The sequence below is a fragment of the Lissotriton helveticus genome, chromosome 1_1, assembly GCF_964261635.1.
Source record: "Lissotriton helveticus chromosome 1_1, aLisHel1.1, whole genome shotgun sequence".
Taxonomy (NCBI): domain Eukaryota; kingdom Metazoa; phylum Chordata; class Amphibia; order Caudata; family Salamandridae; genus Lissotriton; species Lissotriton helveticus.
Window position 1 is genome coordinate 258,826,184 of NC_136057.1, and position 15,516 is coordinate 258,841,699.

A 15,516-nucleotide genomic window follows, 5' to 3' on the forward strand; every position below is an offset into this window, starting at 1 on the left:
AGACACGCAAGCTCATGAACTCCATCCACTCAGGGTCTCTGTCAGACCCGTGCCCACACCACGTATTAAACAAAGCAGATGCAGCCATTGCACCCAACTATGGAAGGTCATCAACATCTCCTTCGAAACAGCGACATTCCCGGAAAGCTGGAAGCACGCCGAAATCAATGCCCTCCTAAAGAAGCCCAAGGTGGACCCCAAGGACCTCAAGAACTTCCGGCCCATCTCCCTGCTCCCGTTCCCGGCAAAGTTCTTTGAAAAAATAGTCAACAAGCAACTGGCCCGCCACCTGGAAAACAACATCCTGGACCCGTTCCAATCCGGATTCAGACAAAACCACAGCACCGAGACAGCCCTCATCGCCGCCACAGACGACATCAGGCGCCAACTAGACATTGGTGAAACATCAGCCCTCATCCTCCTGGACCTGTCTGCCGCATTTGCCACAGTCTGCCATCGCACTCTAAAGACACGCCTCCTAGAAGCCGGAACAAGAGAAGGCCCTTGACTGGACCACGTCCTTCCTCTCTGGCAGAACCCCTAGGGTCCGCCTCCCACCCTTCCAATCTGAAACCACCGACATCATCTGCGGCATTCCCTGGGCTCATCCGTCAGTCTAACTCTGTTCAACATCTACATGGCCCCCCTCGTACAAGTGGCCCGCCATCACGACCTCAACATCATCTCCTAAACCGACGACACACACCTCATCCTCTCCCTCACCAAGGATCCACACACTGCCAAAACCAACCTTCACGAGGGAATGAAGGCCGTCGCCGTCAGGATGAGGAGCAGTCATCTGAAGCTGAACTCGGACACGACGGAGGTCCTCATCCTCGGACCCACCCCCTTAGCCCGAGACGACTCCTGGTGGCAGACCACAATGGGAACAGCACCAACACCCACCGACCATGCACGCAACCTAGGAGTCATCCTGGACTCCTCCCTCTCCATCTCTAAGCAGGTCAACGCTGTCTCCTCCTCCTGCCACAACACCCTCCGCATGCTCCGCAGGATCTACAAGAGGATCCCGACTGAAACAAGAAAAACGGTTACACAGGCCCTTGTCAGCAGCAGACTGGACTACGGCAATGCACTCTATGCAGGAATCCCAGCCAAACACCTATGATGACTACAACGCATCCAAAACGCCTCCGCCCGACTGATCGTTAACATCCCCGCTGCATCCAGATCACCCCCCACCTGAGAGACCTACACTGGCTCCCAGTCTACAAGAGGATCACCTTCAAGCTCGTCATCCACGCACACAAAGCACTCCACAACGCCGGACCAGCCTACCTGAACAGCAGACTCAGCTTCTACACCCCAACTCACCAGCTCCGCTCCGCAAGCCTCGCACTCGCCGCTGTCCCACGCATCCAACGAACAACCTTCGGCGGCAGATCCTTCTCCTACCTCACCACCAAGACCTGGAAAACATTCCCTACTCACATACACAGACCCAAGACCTACTCGCCTTCAGAAGACTCCTCAAGAACTGGCACTTCGAGCAGTAGCATCACCCCACCTCCCCTCAGCGCCTTGGGACCCTCACGGCAAAGTAGCGTGCTCTACGAGTACTCTGATTGATTGATTGATTGATTGATTGATTTAATATGGAAGTTAGTAATTTTTCAATAGTTTGTGAATGGAACTGCAGTTTCAAACCATTGGATAAATATGGTACAGATTCACAATTGGAAAGAACATGCCTAACATGTCCCTTTCAAATGGTGAAATGCTCTCCAGTCACAAACCCATTACAGGAATTGGTAAAACCTGGTCCTAAACTGGGTAAGGTATATATGAAATACCCTTTGGTGTTCAAGTGCTGGTGACTGCAAAATAGGTTAGTATATTTGGCCTTTTGTGCTATGACTTTCACTGTAAGACTGGGCATCTCTTTTTGCTTGAGAACACTGATCAAAGATGCCATTAGACATTGCGGCAGTATTTATAATCTAAGAGATGGACACAGTACAAGCAGTCAAAAGAGAGAGTGAACTTGTAGACCAAGAGACTAAATTAGCTATAGGGATGAATTATCTAGCATACAATAGAAAACACATATGCAATACATGTGAAATTGGCAGCAACATGGGCACACACCAGACCATTGGTCTCCAACCAATTTAATAAACAAGAGCTACTTATGGTAAATAAAAATTATCCTGCTCTACTAATAATATTAGTGATCTAGACATCAAACAACGTTACATAAATGACTACTGTATGAATGATTCCTAGCTGTAATCACTTCAGTGCAGCATTGCCAAAAGTAATGTAAAAAGGTGTTGTTAATTTGGAAGGCCTCTACAAGGGTAGTACATAACACCCACAGCTACAATGCCCCCAGTACCAGCATAATTACGTTAGTAATACGTGTTCAGTGCTGCATGATTTATAATTTAAATATCAGCTTTCAATATATTTTGGATACTATCAGTTCTGAAAATGCCCATATTTTCATCTTTAACACATACTTTTCAATTTTGGTATACATATTCAACAAAGCAGAAGCTTCTAATTTAGTAGGCTGGACTGCACACAAAAGAGCTACTTACAGGTAGCTGGGGAGCTACCAGTAGCTCGAGGGCCACTCGCCGGAGAATCCTGCACCAGCCTAATATTTATGATAGGTAAGAATGAAAGTCACTCACCTTGAAGGTGTCATGTCCTCCTATCCAGTAGGCACCTCTATGAAAAGGATCCACCGGTTTTCCCATGAGAACATATAAAAAATCATTCTCTTCTTCACTGTGAATGGAGGCCAAGTGAGAATGTTGGGAGACACAGGTGGACTTGAAAAGACAAAGGAAATGTATATCATATTAGACACTAGGAATAGCACCTGATTCTACGACATGGTCTTTTATTATATTATAATAATAATTTAGTCCATGGCTTCAATATTCGGCCTGAAAGACGTGACCTGTGCTGAGTGGGAGAGCAAGAGAAGATTCAGCATCATATAGATAAAGATATAGGGGCAGATTTACAAGCCCCTTGCTCTACTTTTGCTTCATTTTTCCCATGTTAAAAATGACGCAAATGTGGCGCAAGGGGCTTGTAAATCTGCCCCATAATGCTCTCAGTCAAGCACCACATATACACCTTTGCATCATAGTGCAAAGTTGTGTGTTAGATGTCTAGCATAGAATTTGTGCTAAAAGGTTAACCTTTCAACACAAATACCGTGCTTAGACATATGTTATATGTGTGCTATACAGTACAGCATACACAGAAATGTGAAAAGTTTAGGGTAAAAAACATTTGTACTACTTTGTATCAAGAACCATGAGCGGCTGCGTGGGAACGCTGATATAGCACCCATAGGATGGCTCCTTTATGTAAAGTAATGCAAAGTATTAAAAACGCAATTTGATGTTACGTTTAGGCATTTCCAGCACAAAATAAGTTTTGTACTGGAAAAAAAAATCCACATCAACACTTTGCCCTGTTGTGCTTCACGTTTGGTTACTTTGCACGAGTACAAAGTGTTAATATTAATAGCCCACACAAAAACACATTTCAGGACAAAGTCAATACAATAAAGAATATGGAAGCATGTAACCACATACAAACATAACACAATTATCCAAGAGGCCTGGAGGTCCTTCTTAAACATAGAGTTGGTATGTGAATTAGTAGACAGTCAGGTAGGAGACATATAGTGAATAACACTGATTTTATTTGGCTTCTGTGGTTTTCAATATCTTAACGAATGACACACAGCTGACCGCGCACAGTCCAACATACTCTACCATTGTTTATCAATACATATAGCTGCTGGACTTTGTTGATAAGCATCTCGTCGATGGATTTCGTTGTAAACCCATGCATGGCATGGGAAGGGCATATTTATGCTAAAGGTTATCTCACACCCCTGCCCCAAGTCTCATACCTGGTCACTTGAGCCCTCCCACCTCCAACCCTCAGATCGTTTATTTCCCCCGTTCCCCCGTGGAGCCCCCCACATCTGGCCCGCAACCCTTCTAACAATCATCCCTCCCTTGAAGTCTAAAAATTTACCCCTGCGTGATTCCCCCAGCCCCGAAACATCCCTCCCCTGCTCTGAACCCTAAAAACAGCCCCCTGTGCGACCCAACCACCCCAGCGCTTTATTTTGTCAAACAGTTTTTTATCAATACAGTAAAATAGCCCTTTCTCTCCACGATGTCTCCTCTCCAAGTTCTTCTGAGGCACAATGAAAGCAGAATGATCTTTCCGTTTCCTCTAAGGATGCAGGTAGCCTCCACCACCCTTACCACACACACACCTTTATCACACATGCCTTTACTATGTAACTTGTTGTAACGGCATGCGTGATAAAGGCGGTGTGTGGTAACGGTGTTCACCCTTCACACACATACCTTTACCATAGATACCTTAACAACTCTGTTGTAAAGGTATGTGTGGTAAAGGCTATGTGTGGTAACCATGCTTGCGTGGTAATGCATGCGTGTTTAAGGTTATTTATGGAGACAGACGCATTGTAGTGGCTCTTTCCCCAATAAAACATGCAAACACAAATTAGCATTGCTTGGTACTGTATAGTGGAAAGAATTATTATATTCATTGAGATAGAGATAATCTGAGAGAGCCACCATGTTCTGTGGAAAAACAACACATGTTAATGTTAATGTTATTGAGATTTCTAAAGCTCGCAAATACCCTGGGGTGTCTTGGCGCTGAACTGAGATGCGAAGGGGCAGAGTGGAAGGTGTGGGGTTAATTTATAAATAACCAATTTTTCCATTCTTTTCTGAAGGAGAGGAGTGAGTTAGCCTCTCTCTTATGTGCAGGGAGTGTATTCCATAATTTGGCCACGCAGTAGGTAATACTACAGCCACCCCAGCTCACAGTCCGGATCCTAAGTACGGACATTAGTCTGGCATTAGTAGATCTTAAGTGTCTGCCTGGGTGGTAACATCAGAAGAGATTTGTCAAAGGTACCTGTCCTTTCCTATTCACGGCTTTATAGGCAAGGCAGAGTACCTTAAACTTAATACGTTGCACCATGGCAACCAATGGAGCTTCAGGATCTCCTCTTTAATTGATTGGTACTTAGATATATTCAGTAAAAGCCTGGCAGCAGCATTCTGCACCATCTGAAGTTTTTTCAGATGTTGTGTCTGTAATCCAAGGTATAGGCCATTACAATAATCCAATTTAGACAGCACCAAGGTTGTAACAACTGTTTTCCTGAGATCCTTGGGAATGTAAGGCAGTATCTACTTAAGTTTCCTTAAGAGAGTAAAAAGAGGCTGAAACTATAGCGTTAGTTTGATGGGAATAGGTGAGTTTGCTATCTATCAACACTCTGAGATTTTTGGCCTTCTCTCCTGGATTTGGGGGCTGTTAAGTTTTGTCTGGCCACCATAGTCAGTCTCATTTTGGTTGAAGATTACCAAAGATCACCACTTCGATTTTGTCCGAGTTCAGCTGTAGAGAATGTCTTCCCATCCAGTAGCTGATTTCCCTCATGCATTTCTGGAACTGCATTGCCGGGATAATGTGTTTTTGTATGCTGCGACCACAATCTGGGTGTCGTCGGCATAAAATGTCTGTTTGAATCCGAACTGTTGTATTAAGGGTGCTAATTCTGATACGTAAACGTTAAACAAAGATGGACTTAGCGAAGAGCCCTGCGGGACCCCGCATGGCAATACGTATGGAGTTGCCTGAAACTGATTGAGGGAAACTGTCTGTTTTCTATTTTTCAAGAACGATGATAATAAGGAGCGAGCAGGGTCCTTGACCCGTATGTGTTCAAGACGTTGAAGCAGTGTCTTATGGTGCTTGGTATCAAAGGACGCTGACAAATCGAGGAGAATCAGTACAGCGGCACCACCGTTGTCCATCACTGCTGTGATCTCCTCTGTGGCCTTGATAAGAGCTGTCTCTGTGCTATAACCTAGACGGAAACCAAACTGAGACGGGTCAAGTAATTCATTCTCTTGAATGAACTGTGTGAGTTGGGTGTTCATTATTTTCTCCACTATTTTTGCGGGGAAGGGCAGCCTAGCAGTCGGACGATAGTTGCTTGTTATAGATGTGTCTAGATTAGCTTTTTTTTATTGAAGGAAGAATGGCAGCATCTTTTCAAACCGCTGAGAAGGTGCCTGATAGAAACATATTATTAAATATGTTTGTTAATAATGGACTAACCTCCCCTGCTATGTTTTTCAAAACAGCTGGGGGGCGGGTGACCTAAGGGTGATCCTGATTTAATTTCCTGAAAAAGTTTTCCTACCAACTCACTAGATACTTGTGGGAAAAATAAAAACTTGTCTTTTTGGGTCTCAGTGATGGGGAGTGCTTCGACTGACTTATTGGGTGTGGCAGAGAAAATGTTATATATATCGTTCACTTTATTCCTAAATGCACTAGCAATGTTGTCACATCAGGATTGACTGTTTTCTCATGTTGAACTCTTGGTTATGGTCGTAAGTTTCTTTACCACCCAAATTAGCTCTTTTGCTGAATTTTTGGAAAGTTCTATCTGTTGGGTAAAGAAAATTATTTTTCGGTAGCAAGTAAGATTTTGTAGTTGGCTAATGCGTGTTTATAGCTATTTTTTTCTTCTGCCTCGTAATTCACTCTCTAGCGCCTTTCCAATCTGCAACATTTTTGTTTCTCTTATCGCAGAGCTTCAGTAAACCAGGGAGCTGAGGGTTGGTTACGATTCAGAGTGTTTTTACAGTCCGGCACTGTCGCATAAAGGCGTTATTGAGCCAATCTGTGTATTCCTCAACAGCCTGATCCACCTGTTTGCTCAAGGTTGGTCGTGTCTGTTCCAGTTGGAGTTCATGCATGTTAATGTCTAACTTGTTTCATGCTTTATAGGTTTTGTCCTGTGCTTTAGCAGCCCTGGCTGCTTGTGTGGTTTGGGAGGGATAATCAAATATGATTAGGAAATGGTCTGACCAGACAATTGGATGAATAGCTTTCACTATCATCCCTGGTACTGAGGAAAAAATACCGTCAAGGGTATGCCCTGCCTGATGCGTGGGTTTGTGTACTAGCCTTGTATGTTCCAAAATACCTAGGGGCAGATTTACAAGCCCCTTGCGCCACTTTTGCGTCACTTTTAACATGGGAAAAGTGACTCAAAAGTGGCGCAAGGGGCTTGTAAATCTGCCCACTAGAGTTTCGATGAACTTTGCTGTGTCTTCAAGGTGTAAATTAAAGTCACCCAAGATCGTAAACCTCTTTGTAGAGAGGTAAGGTTCTAAAAGTGAGTCTGAATTAGTGATGAAATTTGTTCTAGACCCAGGAGGGCGGTAATCTAGGGTGCCTTTAATGGTATTTTTTGGGTTAGATTCTATCGAAAAATTCAACCGTTCATAGTGTGGGTTATGCGCTGGGGAGAAAGTGGCTCTCAGATGTTCACGGTAGATGACCGCAAGCTCGCCCCCTGGCACATTGTTTGCCTGGGTGCCGATTCATGTTATCCTATGGACAACCTCTTACATATAATAGCCTTTAATGGTAAACACCACTATTGGGTCATATAAGCTTGTACTGACATGTCTTCTCCTTTAATATAAGGCATCCTACCAATTGAGCTCAAGAGGTCATCCTTAAGGGTGACTGACATATAATAATAATAGTGCACTGACTTTGCCACACATGGTGAGCGAAAAGTCAAAATGGAGCCGTTTATTCCATATCCTGCAATCTGTACAGCTTTCAGTAGTTTACTTTGGTCACTCAGGGTGGCACAAACAGTAGTGTGAGCCCTGGAGATCCCTTTGCCTCCCATGCCCTGGGTACCACTGGTACCCTATACTAGGGAATTATAAGGGGGGTAAAGTATTTGTCAATTGGGATTGCCAATTTATACATATCAGTTTAAGAGAGAGAGCACTGGCATTGGGGCCTGGTTAGCAGGCTTCAGTCACTGTCAGAGTAGAAAACCAGCATATAGTAGTCCAATTACAGGCAAAAGTGGGGGGACATATGCAAAAAGGTCCTGTCTTACAGGGACAAAGAGGCACATGAGAAAAACATGTTTCAAGTCACTGCATTTGATTTTCATAACCAGCAGTTGTCTTGATCTATTAAAGTAAGTTTGAAAAGTCTGGGGTCAAGTATAGAAAGTGAGGTGTAAAACACTTTTTGAGTTAATGAAGGAATATGTTTGTTTTGGAGTAGGAGGGGCAGATTGTTGTCTAAACCTCCTGTGGTATTTCTTCACTTTGAGGTCTTGGCCTGAATGTGTGTGAAACCACCTGCATTCAAACACATGCCACTGTTTTGTCGAAAATGCAATATCTTTTTTGCAAAAGAGACCTGGAAAAGACTCAGATTCTTTCAAGTGTGAATGCCTCCGATTAACACATGTTCAGCCCCTCCCTTCCACTGACCAGAGGTAGATCTCCACCTGGCATGATGATGCACCTTGAAGAAATACATCCCCGATAAGTCCTGGTGATTTGAAGAATCTCACACCCTTGAGTCATGTTAGATCTGCATAAGTATTTATCCCTTGGGGTGCATTTATGTTAGATACTGGTCATACTAGGTTGTATGTCAGAGAATATAGCCTAATATCAAGAAGTAAAATATTGTTTGGGGAAGTGACCCTCGTGACTTGGCCATGTGACTCTACCTGTTGCTTATTAACTTTATGAGAGACAGGTCTTAGATTGCCTAGCTTGTGGAAAAGTACCTTCTTATCCAATCTGTAGAAATCAAACTTGCTCTCTACAAACAGCAGTTACTCAAAAGACAATGCAACAAAACAAGTATAAGCCATTAGTCGTTCATTCATCACAAGTAGAAAAACTAAATAAAAACAACGTTTTGTATATCACAACATCAAGAATCTAAACAATTTTTTTTAAATAAAACAAAAGGTAAACAAAATTGAAACTAAATAACAAAAAGTACAGATGTTAGAAGGCTACTCTTCTACATTCTTTTGTATTGAATGAGTGCATTTACCTTCACAAGCAAAGAAATTTGGATCATGAATGGGACAAATAACAATTGTGACCACAATATTAAAAAACGGTGCAGTTTGCAAAGGTTGTAAAGTTTTGTAAACTTCACAAACCTTTTTCTATAGGTTGTTGCAATATATTTCTTTGGGATGAAGGTATTTTTATTACAGCCTTGTCCCAAAATGTTTTTGACGTATGTTTTATACACACTTTTGTTTGCATGATGTTTACAAATACATTTTTCAACTCTTCTAAACACAACACAAAGTTTGAGAGAAAAAACGTTTGCAGCTACTTAGCAACCATTTGACCTCTGTGCAGGACTCAGCAGATTCAGACCAGTGGAGCCCATAAGCGTTTCAATAAACTGTGGAGAAGATATAAACCTCGGGTCTATGGGGCTCATTACCTAGGCCATTTCGCCTCTGGTGCATCACGTTTTTTGATGCACCGACAGCACAGTGTTTCTGCCCATATTTACCAGGCTACGTGAAGTCACCCTGCGTCATGGCCTTGTGAAAAAGGGCCCCTTTCATGCATTACTCTGTGTGAAGGGAGTGTTCCATGAGTGTTGCTGCTGGTGTTCTCACGCAACATCCATGGAAACCGACCCATTCCCAGATTTACACGTTTTTGTAAAGGTTCGAATGTGTCACAATCCCATACCTCCCCAGGAGAGGCATATGAGTGGCACAACAAGGAGAAATACATTTATTTCTACCCATTTTTTTCTCTTTCTATGCGTGTGCATTCTTCAGCACGCATTGAAAGAAGAAAATGCCATCATGTCCCTTCCTGCACAAAAACAATCTTCCCTGTGACGCTGGCACCTTTGCAACACGACGCAAGGGTGCCTGTGCTGGTGCATGGCAGACAACTGTGTGCAAGTGCAGGAGAAAGCACAGGAATGCATCTGGTTGTAAATATAACGCATCCCTGTACTTTTAAAACTACGCAGTTTGGTGCCGAAAAATAGTTTGCGGCGCTGCATTGCATCATTTTGTTGTAAAGGAGGCCATATATCTAATCCTCCTGAGCTACCAATATTATGCATGATGTAATAGTAACAACATCAGAAAGATTACATTAGTGGCAACCCTATGATAGATTACCAGCAGTAATCACCTCAGAGCCCCAGGCATGATTACCATCATTAGCGTAGCCGTAGCAGCAACGCCCTTTGTAACAAGTTACTAATATAAGTAGCAGTCTCTCCAAAACCATTTATCACTAAAATATCAGCTTTAAAATATATTTTTTCGAGAGGCAGCATAGTCTGGGAGCGAGAGGCTCATTTGTAGACACTGGGAGCATTATTTGTATCTACTGGGCTGCAACAACAGGAGAGTGCTGCAAAGTCTGTGTGGATGAAGTTCAAAGCTCAATACTTCACAACCACTTCTTAAAGCTCTTCGCGAGAAATGGCAGGAATGCTTACACATTACCATAGAAGAAGATGCCTGGCTGGATATACTGGAAGCTTTAGTTAAGTATACTAGTGAAGCGCGTTTGAAGTTTTGTCTTAATAAAACTTTACATGACTGGTATTGGACACCTTTGAAATTACAACAAGCAGGATTGTTACCACACTCTAAGTGTTGGAGGTGTGCTGGTGTTAATTGCTATCTTCTTCATATACTGTGCGAATGTCCATCCATACAGTGCTTCTGAACTCAAGTAGGAGATACACTAAAAGAAACAATTCCCCTTTCACTTCCCCTTATCTCACCCATTATTTCATTGCATGATCTTGGTAGTAGTTCACCTGACTTTACACGTCCTCAATGTCATCTTTTACATACTACACTTTCTACAGCCAAAATCTGTATCATAAGACTGTGGCAATCACCTAACCCTCCCTCAACGGATGATTGGATGGTAGCAATGATTCAGAAGGCATCTAATGAACATATTATATATAAACTACATGATCAGGAAGAGATATTTCAACAAGTATGGGCTTTTTTTCTCCAAGACTCCTGAATGTTTTCTTTTATTGCGTTTTCTACTCCCTCTCCCCTCTATTTCACCTTTTCTCCTTCTCCTTCCCCTCATGTCTCCCTCTCCCCACCTACCTCTTTCTTTTTCCATCTCTTTCCTTTTTTCTCTTACCTTCTCCGTCTTTCCTCTTCCATCTGCTCATGTTCCTGTTCTTTCTTTTCTCGGGTAAGGAGGTAACATCTCTCTTCATTCCTATATTTATTTATTCATTCTATTTATTCATCCACCTATTTGCTTATCTCATCTATTTTCTCATGTATCTACTTATTTATTTATTTATTTATTTATTTATGTGTATATTTATTTATTTATCTATCTATTTATTTATTTATGACCCTTTAAGACCCTCCTTCATCCCTAACATACATCATATTTTATATATTTAATATTTTTGTAGGTCTAAAAAGTATCAGTCCTTTACATGACCCATCCTGTCTAACTCATTCCGTGGTTATGAACAACCAGAGTCATGGTTTTAGCATACTTTGTACAATATTCTTCTTTTCCACTATTGCCTCCTTGTCTCTTTTATTTCATCCCTCCTTTTTACCTCATCCCTTCTCTCTTATGTGTAGTTTTTTCTTCTCTATAGCACATTAATATATGTATTGATAATAAACCCTTAAGGGTCCATTCTGATGTACTACACTTTAATGGATTGATCTACCTTTAATTTCTCAATAAAGAATTCCGACACAAAAAAAAGAAATGGGATTTCTGCTTGGCTAGGGTGTGCACCTAAGCAAGGCAGAACCCACCACTCTAGTCAGGGTAAGTGAGTTACACACCTAAGATAACCACTGCTCACCCCCCTGGTAGCTTGGCTTGAGCAGTCAGGCTTATCCCTGAGTCAATGTGTAAGCATTTGCACAATACACAAACACCAGTGACATAATAAATACACAATAAAGGAAATACATTTCTGTATTGAAAATAAACAGAGAACAAAACATCATGAACCAATAATTACTTTGAATGTAAATGTAAATGTGCTGGATTTGTAAAGCGCACGGCTGCCCGTAAGCGTCCCGGCGCTTGCTTAGGGAACCCGTCCTGGTATTCCCCTGTGAGAAACCCCGGCAGGGTGTCCACAAGGTGAAAGCCAGGCATCCCGCCGCGAGGGGCCGTAGTGGAGAATAAGCAAGCTATTGCCCAGAGTCGCAGAGTGTGACCCCGTGAGCTGAGTAGGCACCAGAGCGAGAATTGTCGAGTCCGTGGAATTTTTTTGAGCCCGAGACCTGCTGAGGCGGGGAACCGAACCCTGGTCCACGGTCGATCTCAGCTTCCGGGTCTGCCGCCTCTAACCACTGAGCCACGCTTTGCCAACTAGACAATGTGCAATAAGATAAATACTTATATGCCGCAAGTGCCATGCAAACACTATCACTGCGCATACAAATGCAAATCCTGAAATACTACTGGTTATCTTGACACCGCGAGGCAAAAACGACACAAGTCATAAATCCAGGCATGCAATGCAGCACAATGTAGAAATCACATGAATCATCACATGTCACCACAGAATCATAAACACTTTGGCCATAATGCAGTTATAAACTGTAGTCCATAGGAACAACTGTGCACCTACTATGTGTATTATGGTAAGTTGCTTTTGAGCAACACTTATGAAGGGTACAGAAGGTCCTGTGGTTCTATTCATGGTAATGCAGGGACTGACAGCTTCAGCAGGAATGGGCCTGCATCGAGGATTACTTCCCGGCCAACGTTCAAATGCCTCCAAAGGTATGCCACACAGAGAGGTGGGTGGTGCACAGACCAATTCTTCAGAGCGAACTCCTGCTTGTCAAATGGCCAAGTAGCAGCTGCCAGCGAATGTGCGATGCAGCTGTGAAAAATTGTCACACGGACCCCTCTGGGCCCGTTCAGGAAGGCACAGTACCTTGGTGGCAGGACCCGTGTCCCCAGAACGAGGGAGCTGTGCAGCTGAGTACTTGCAGAGAACTCACTCTTGTGGCAATAATGGGGATAGGGCTAGCCGTAGCCTCGGCAACTCCGTTTCTAGCATGGCAACGTCCAGTCAACAGATCCTTCTCCTGTTGCAGAGCGATGTGCTGGTGGCCCTCCACGATGCTCTTCCCCACAACGGGCACCAAAGCAGGGAAACACTCAAAAGGGGATCCTTTCCGAGGCTGTCTGTCTGCTCGGACTCAACCAACAGACAGCAGGATGTGTAGAGCCTGGGTGCTTGGGACTTCTTTACACGGGAACAGTGCAGGGGCAAATCAAGTTGCCAGAAGACCCGCTCTTCTGAAAGTGCTCAACGTGCACTAAGACAACACAAGTCCCCCACACCCTGGTTCTAGGTAGGTGATGATAGGACAGAGTCTTTTAGGGCCCTGAGACACTAAGCAAACGGGGGAAAGCCAACAGCCCCTTGAGGACACTGGGGGCACAAGGGGAGCAACAGGCAGGTAGGCCTGCACATAGTCACTTGGCAGAGTGACAGTACCTTCAGCAACCCAGCAGGCTAACACACAGCAAGCAGTCCAAGATGGCGATTCCCTCCAGCACAGTAGTTCTCTATAGTGCAGTATGTAGAGCCAGAAGCATCTGGTTTCAAGTTCCACGCAGTGTCTAAAACATGAGGTCAGAGCCCCTGCACTTATACTCAATATGTCTTTGATCTGGAGGTAACTTCCTATGGAAATTAAAAGTGCACAACACCCTCATTCAATCCCAGCTCTGGCTCCAGATATCAGTAGGTGGTAAACAAGCCCTTTGTGTGAGGGTACGGCCGAGCCTATCCGAATGTACGTGTAGGCCACCTCCCTCCCTCCCAGCCAAGGAAGACCATTTAGTATGCAGATGCATTCAGATGTAACTCTGTTACACCCAACTCTTCTTGCGTGATGGCTGTTGGGAATGTATGCACAAATCCCAGATGTCATTCTATGCTAGATGTGGATTAGAGCCAGACTACAAAACTCAAAGAGTCATAAGCACATAGGAATGCCCACTTTCTATAAGTGATTCAGAAAAGGGGGTGGTGATGAACAGAGTGCCTGAATTAAGCAGACCACTCTTACCCAGTCCAAAGATCAGGGCTTGATCCATCACCGTTTTTTAGCTCACTGCACCATCCCAGCTCAGAACTTGGCTATATGCAAATTAGTCTGTTCCTGTCCCAGTGCATGATGGGAACAGGGCAAACCAAACTACCAAGCCAATTCTTGTACTGGGAAGGAACCAAGCTTCCGGGGACCGGTTTCTGCCATTTCAGGCGTCGTCGGCCCGGCTTGCTTGAATCCTGATGGTGCAATGAGCAAGGGACTCACATCTGAGTATACCCTTCCACGCTTATGGTGGACAAAATGATTCAGAAAAGGGGGTGGTGATGAACAGAGTGCCTGAATTAAGCAGACCACTTTTACCCAGTCCAAAGATCAGGGCTTGATCCATCACCGTTTTTTGGCTCACTGCACCATCCCAGCTCAGAACTTGGCTATATGCAAATTAGTCTGTTCCTGTCCCAGTGCATGATGGGAACAGGGCAAACCAAACTACCAAGCCAATTCTTGTACTGGGAAGGAAACAAGCTTCCGGGGACTGGTTTCTGCCATTTCAGGCGTCGTCGGCCCGGCTTGTTTGAATCCTGATGGTGCAATGAGCAAGGGACTCACATCTGAGTATACCCTTCCACGCTTATGGTGGACAAAATGATTCAGAAAAGGGGGTGGTGATGAACAGAGTGCCTGAATTAAGCAGACCACTCGTACCCAGTCCAAAGATCAGGGCTTGATCCATCACCGTTTTTTAGCTCACTGCACCATCCCAGCTCAGAACTTGGCTATATGCAAATTAATCTGTTCCTGTCCCAGTGCATGATGGGAACAGGGCAAACCAAACTACCAAGCCAATTCTTGTACTGGGAAGGAAACAAGCTTCCGGGGACCGGTTTCTGCCATTCCAGGCGTCGTCGGCCCGGCTTGCTTGAATCCTGATGGTGCAATGAGCAAGGGACTCACATCTGAGTATACCCTTCCACGCTTATGGTGGACAAAATGATTCAGAAAAGGGGGTGGTGATGAACAGAGTGCCTGAATTAAGCAGACCACTCTTACCCAGTCCAAAGATCAGGGCTTGATCCATCACCGTTTTTTAGCTCACTGCACCATCCCAGCTCAGAACTTGGCTATATGCAAATTAGTCTGTTCCTGTCCCAGTGCATGATGGGAACAGGGCAAACCAAACTACCAAGCCAATTCTTGTACTGGGAAGGAAACAAGCTTCCGGGAACCGGTTTCTGCCATTTCAGGCGTCGTCGGCCCGGCTTGCTTGAATCCTGATGGTGCAATGAGCAAGGGACTCACATCTGAGTATACCCTTTCACGCTTATGGTGGACAAAATGATTCAGAAAAGGGGGTGGTGATGAACAGAGTGCCTGAATTAAGCAGACCACTCTTACCCAGTCCAAAGATCAGGGCTTGATCCATCACCGTTTTTTAGCTCACTGCACCATCCCAGCTCAGAACTTGGCTATATGCAAATTAGTCTGTTCCTGTCCCAGTGCATGATGGGAACAGGGCAAACCAAACTACCAAG

At 44.2% G+C, this 15,516-nt stretch overlaps 1 protein-coding gene across 1 annotated transcript in view; it reads right to left on the reverse strand.

Moving 5' to 3' along the window:
* Nucleotides 1–15,516, reverse strand: part of LOC144769175 (snaclec bitiscetin subunit alpha-like) — a 265,480-nt gene that overhangs the window by 150,956 nt on the left and 99,008 nt on the right. The window contains exon 4 of the mRNA XM_078653194.1: nt 2,661–2,801. Within this exon, the coding sequence (XP_078509320.1) occupies nt 2,661–2,801 (141 nt within the window). The remainder of the gene's footprint in view (nt 1–2,660; nt 2,802–15,516) is intronic.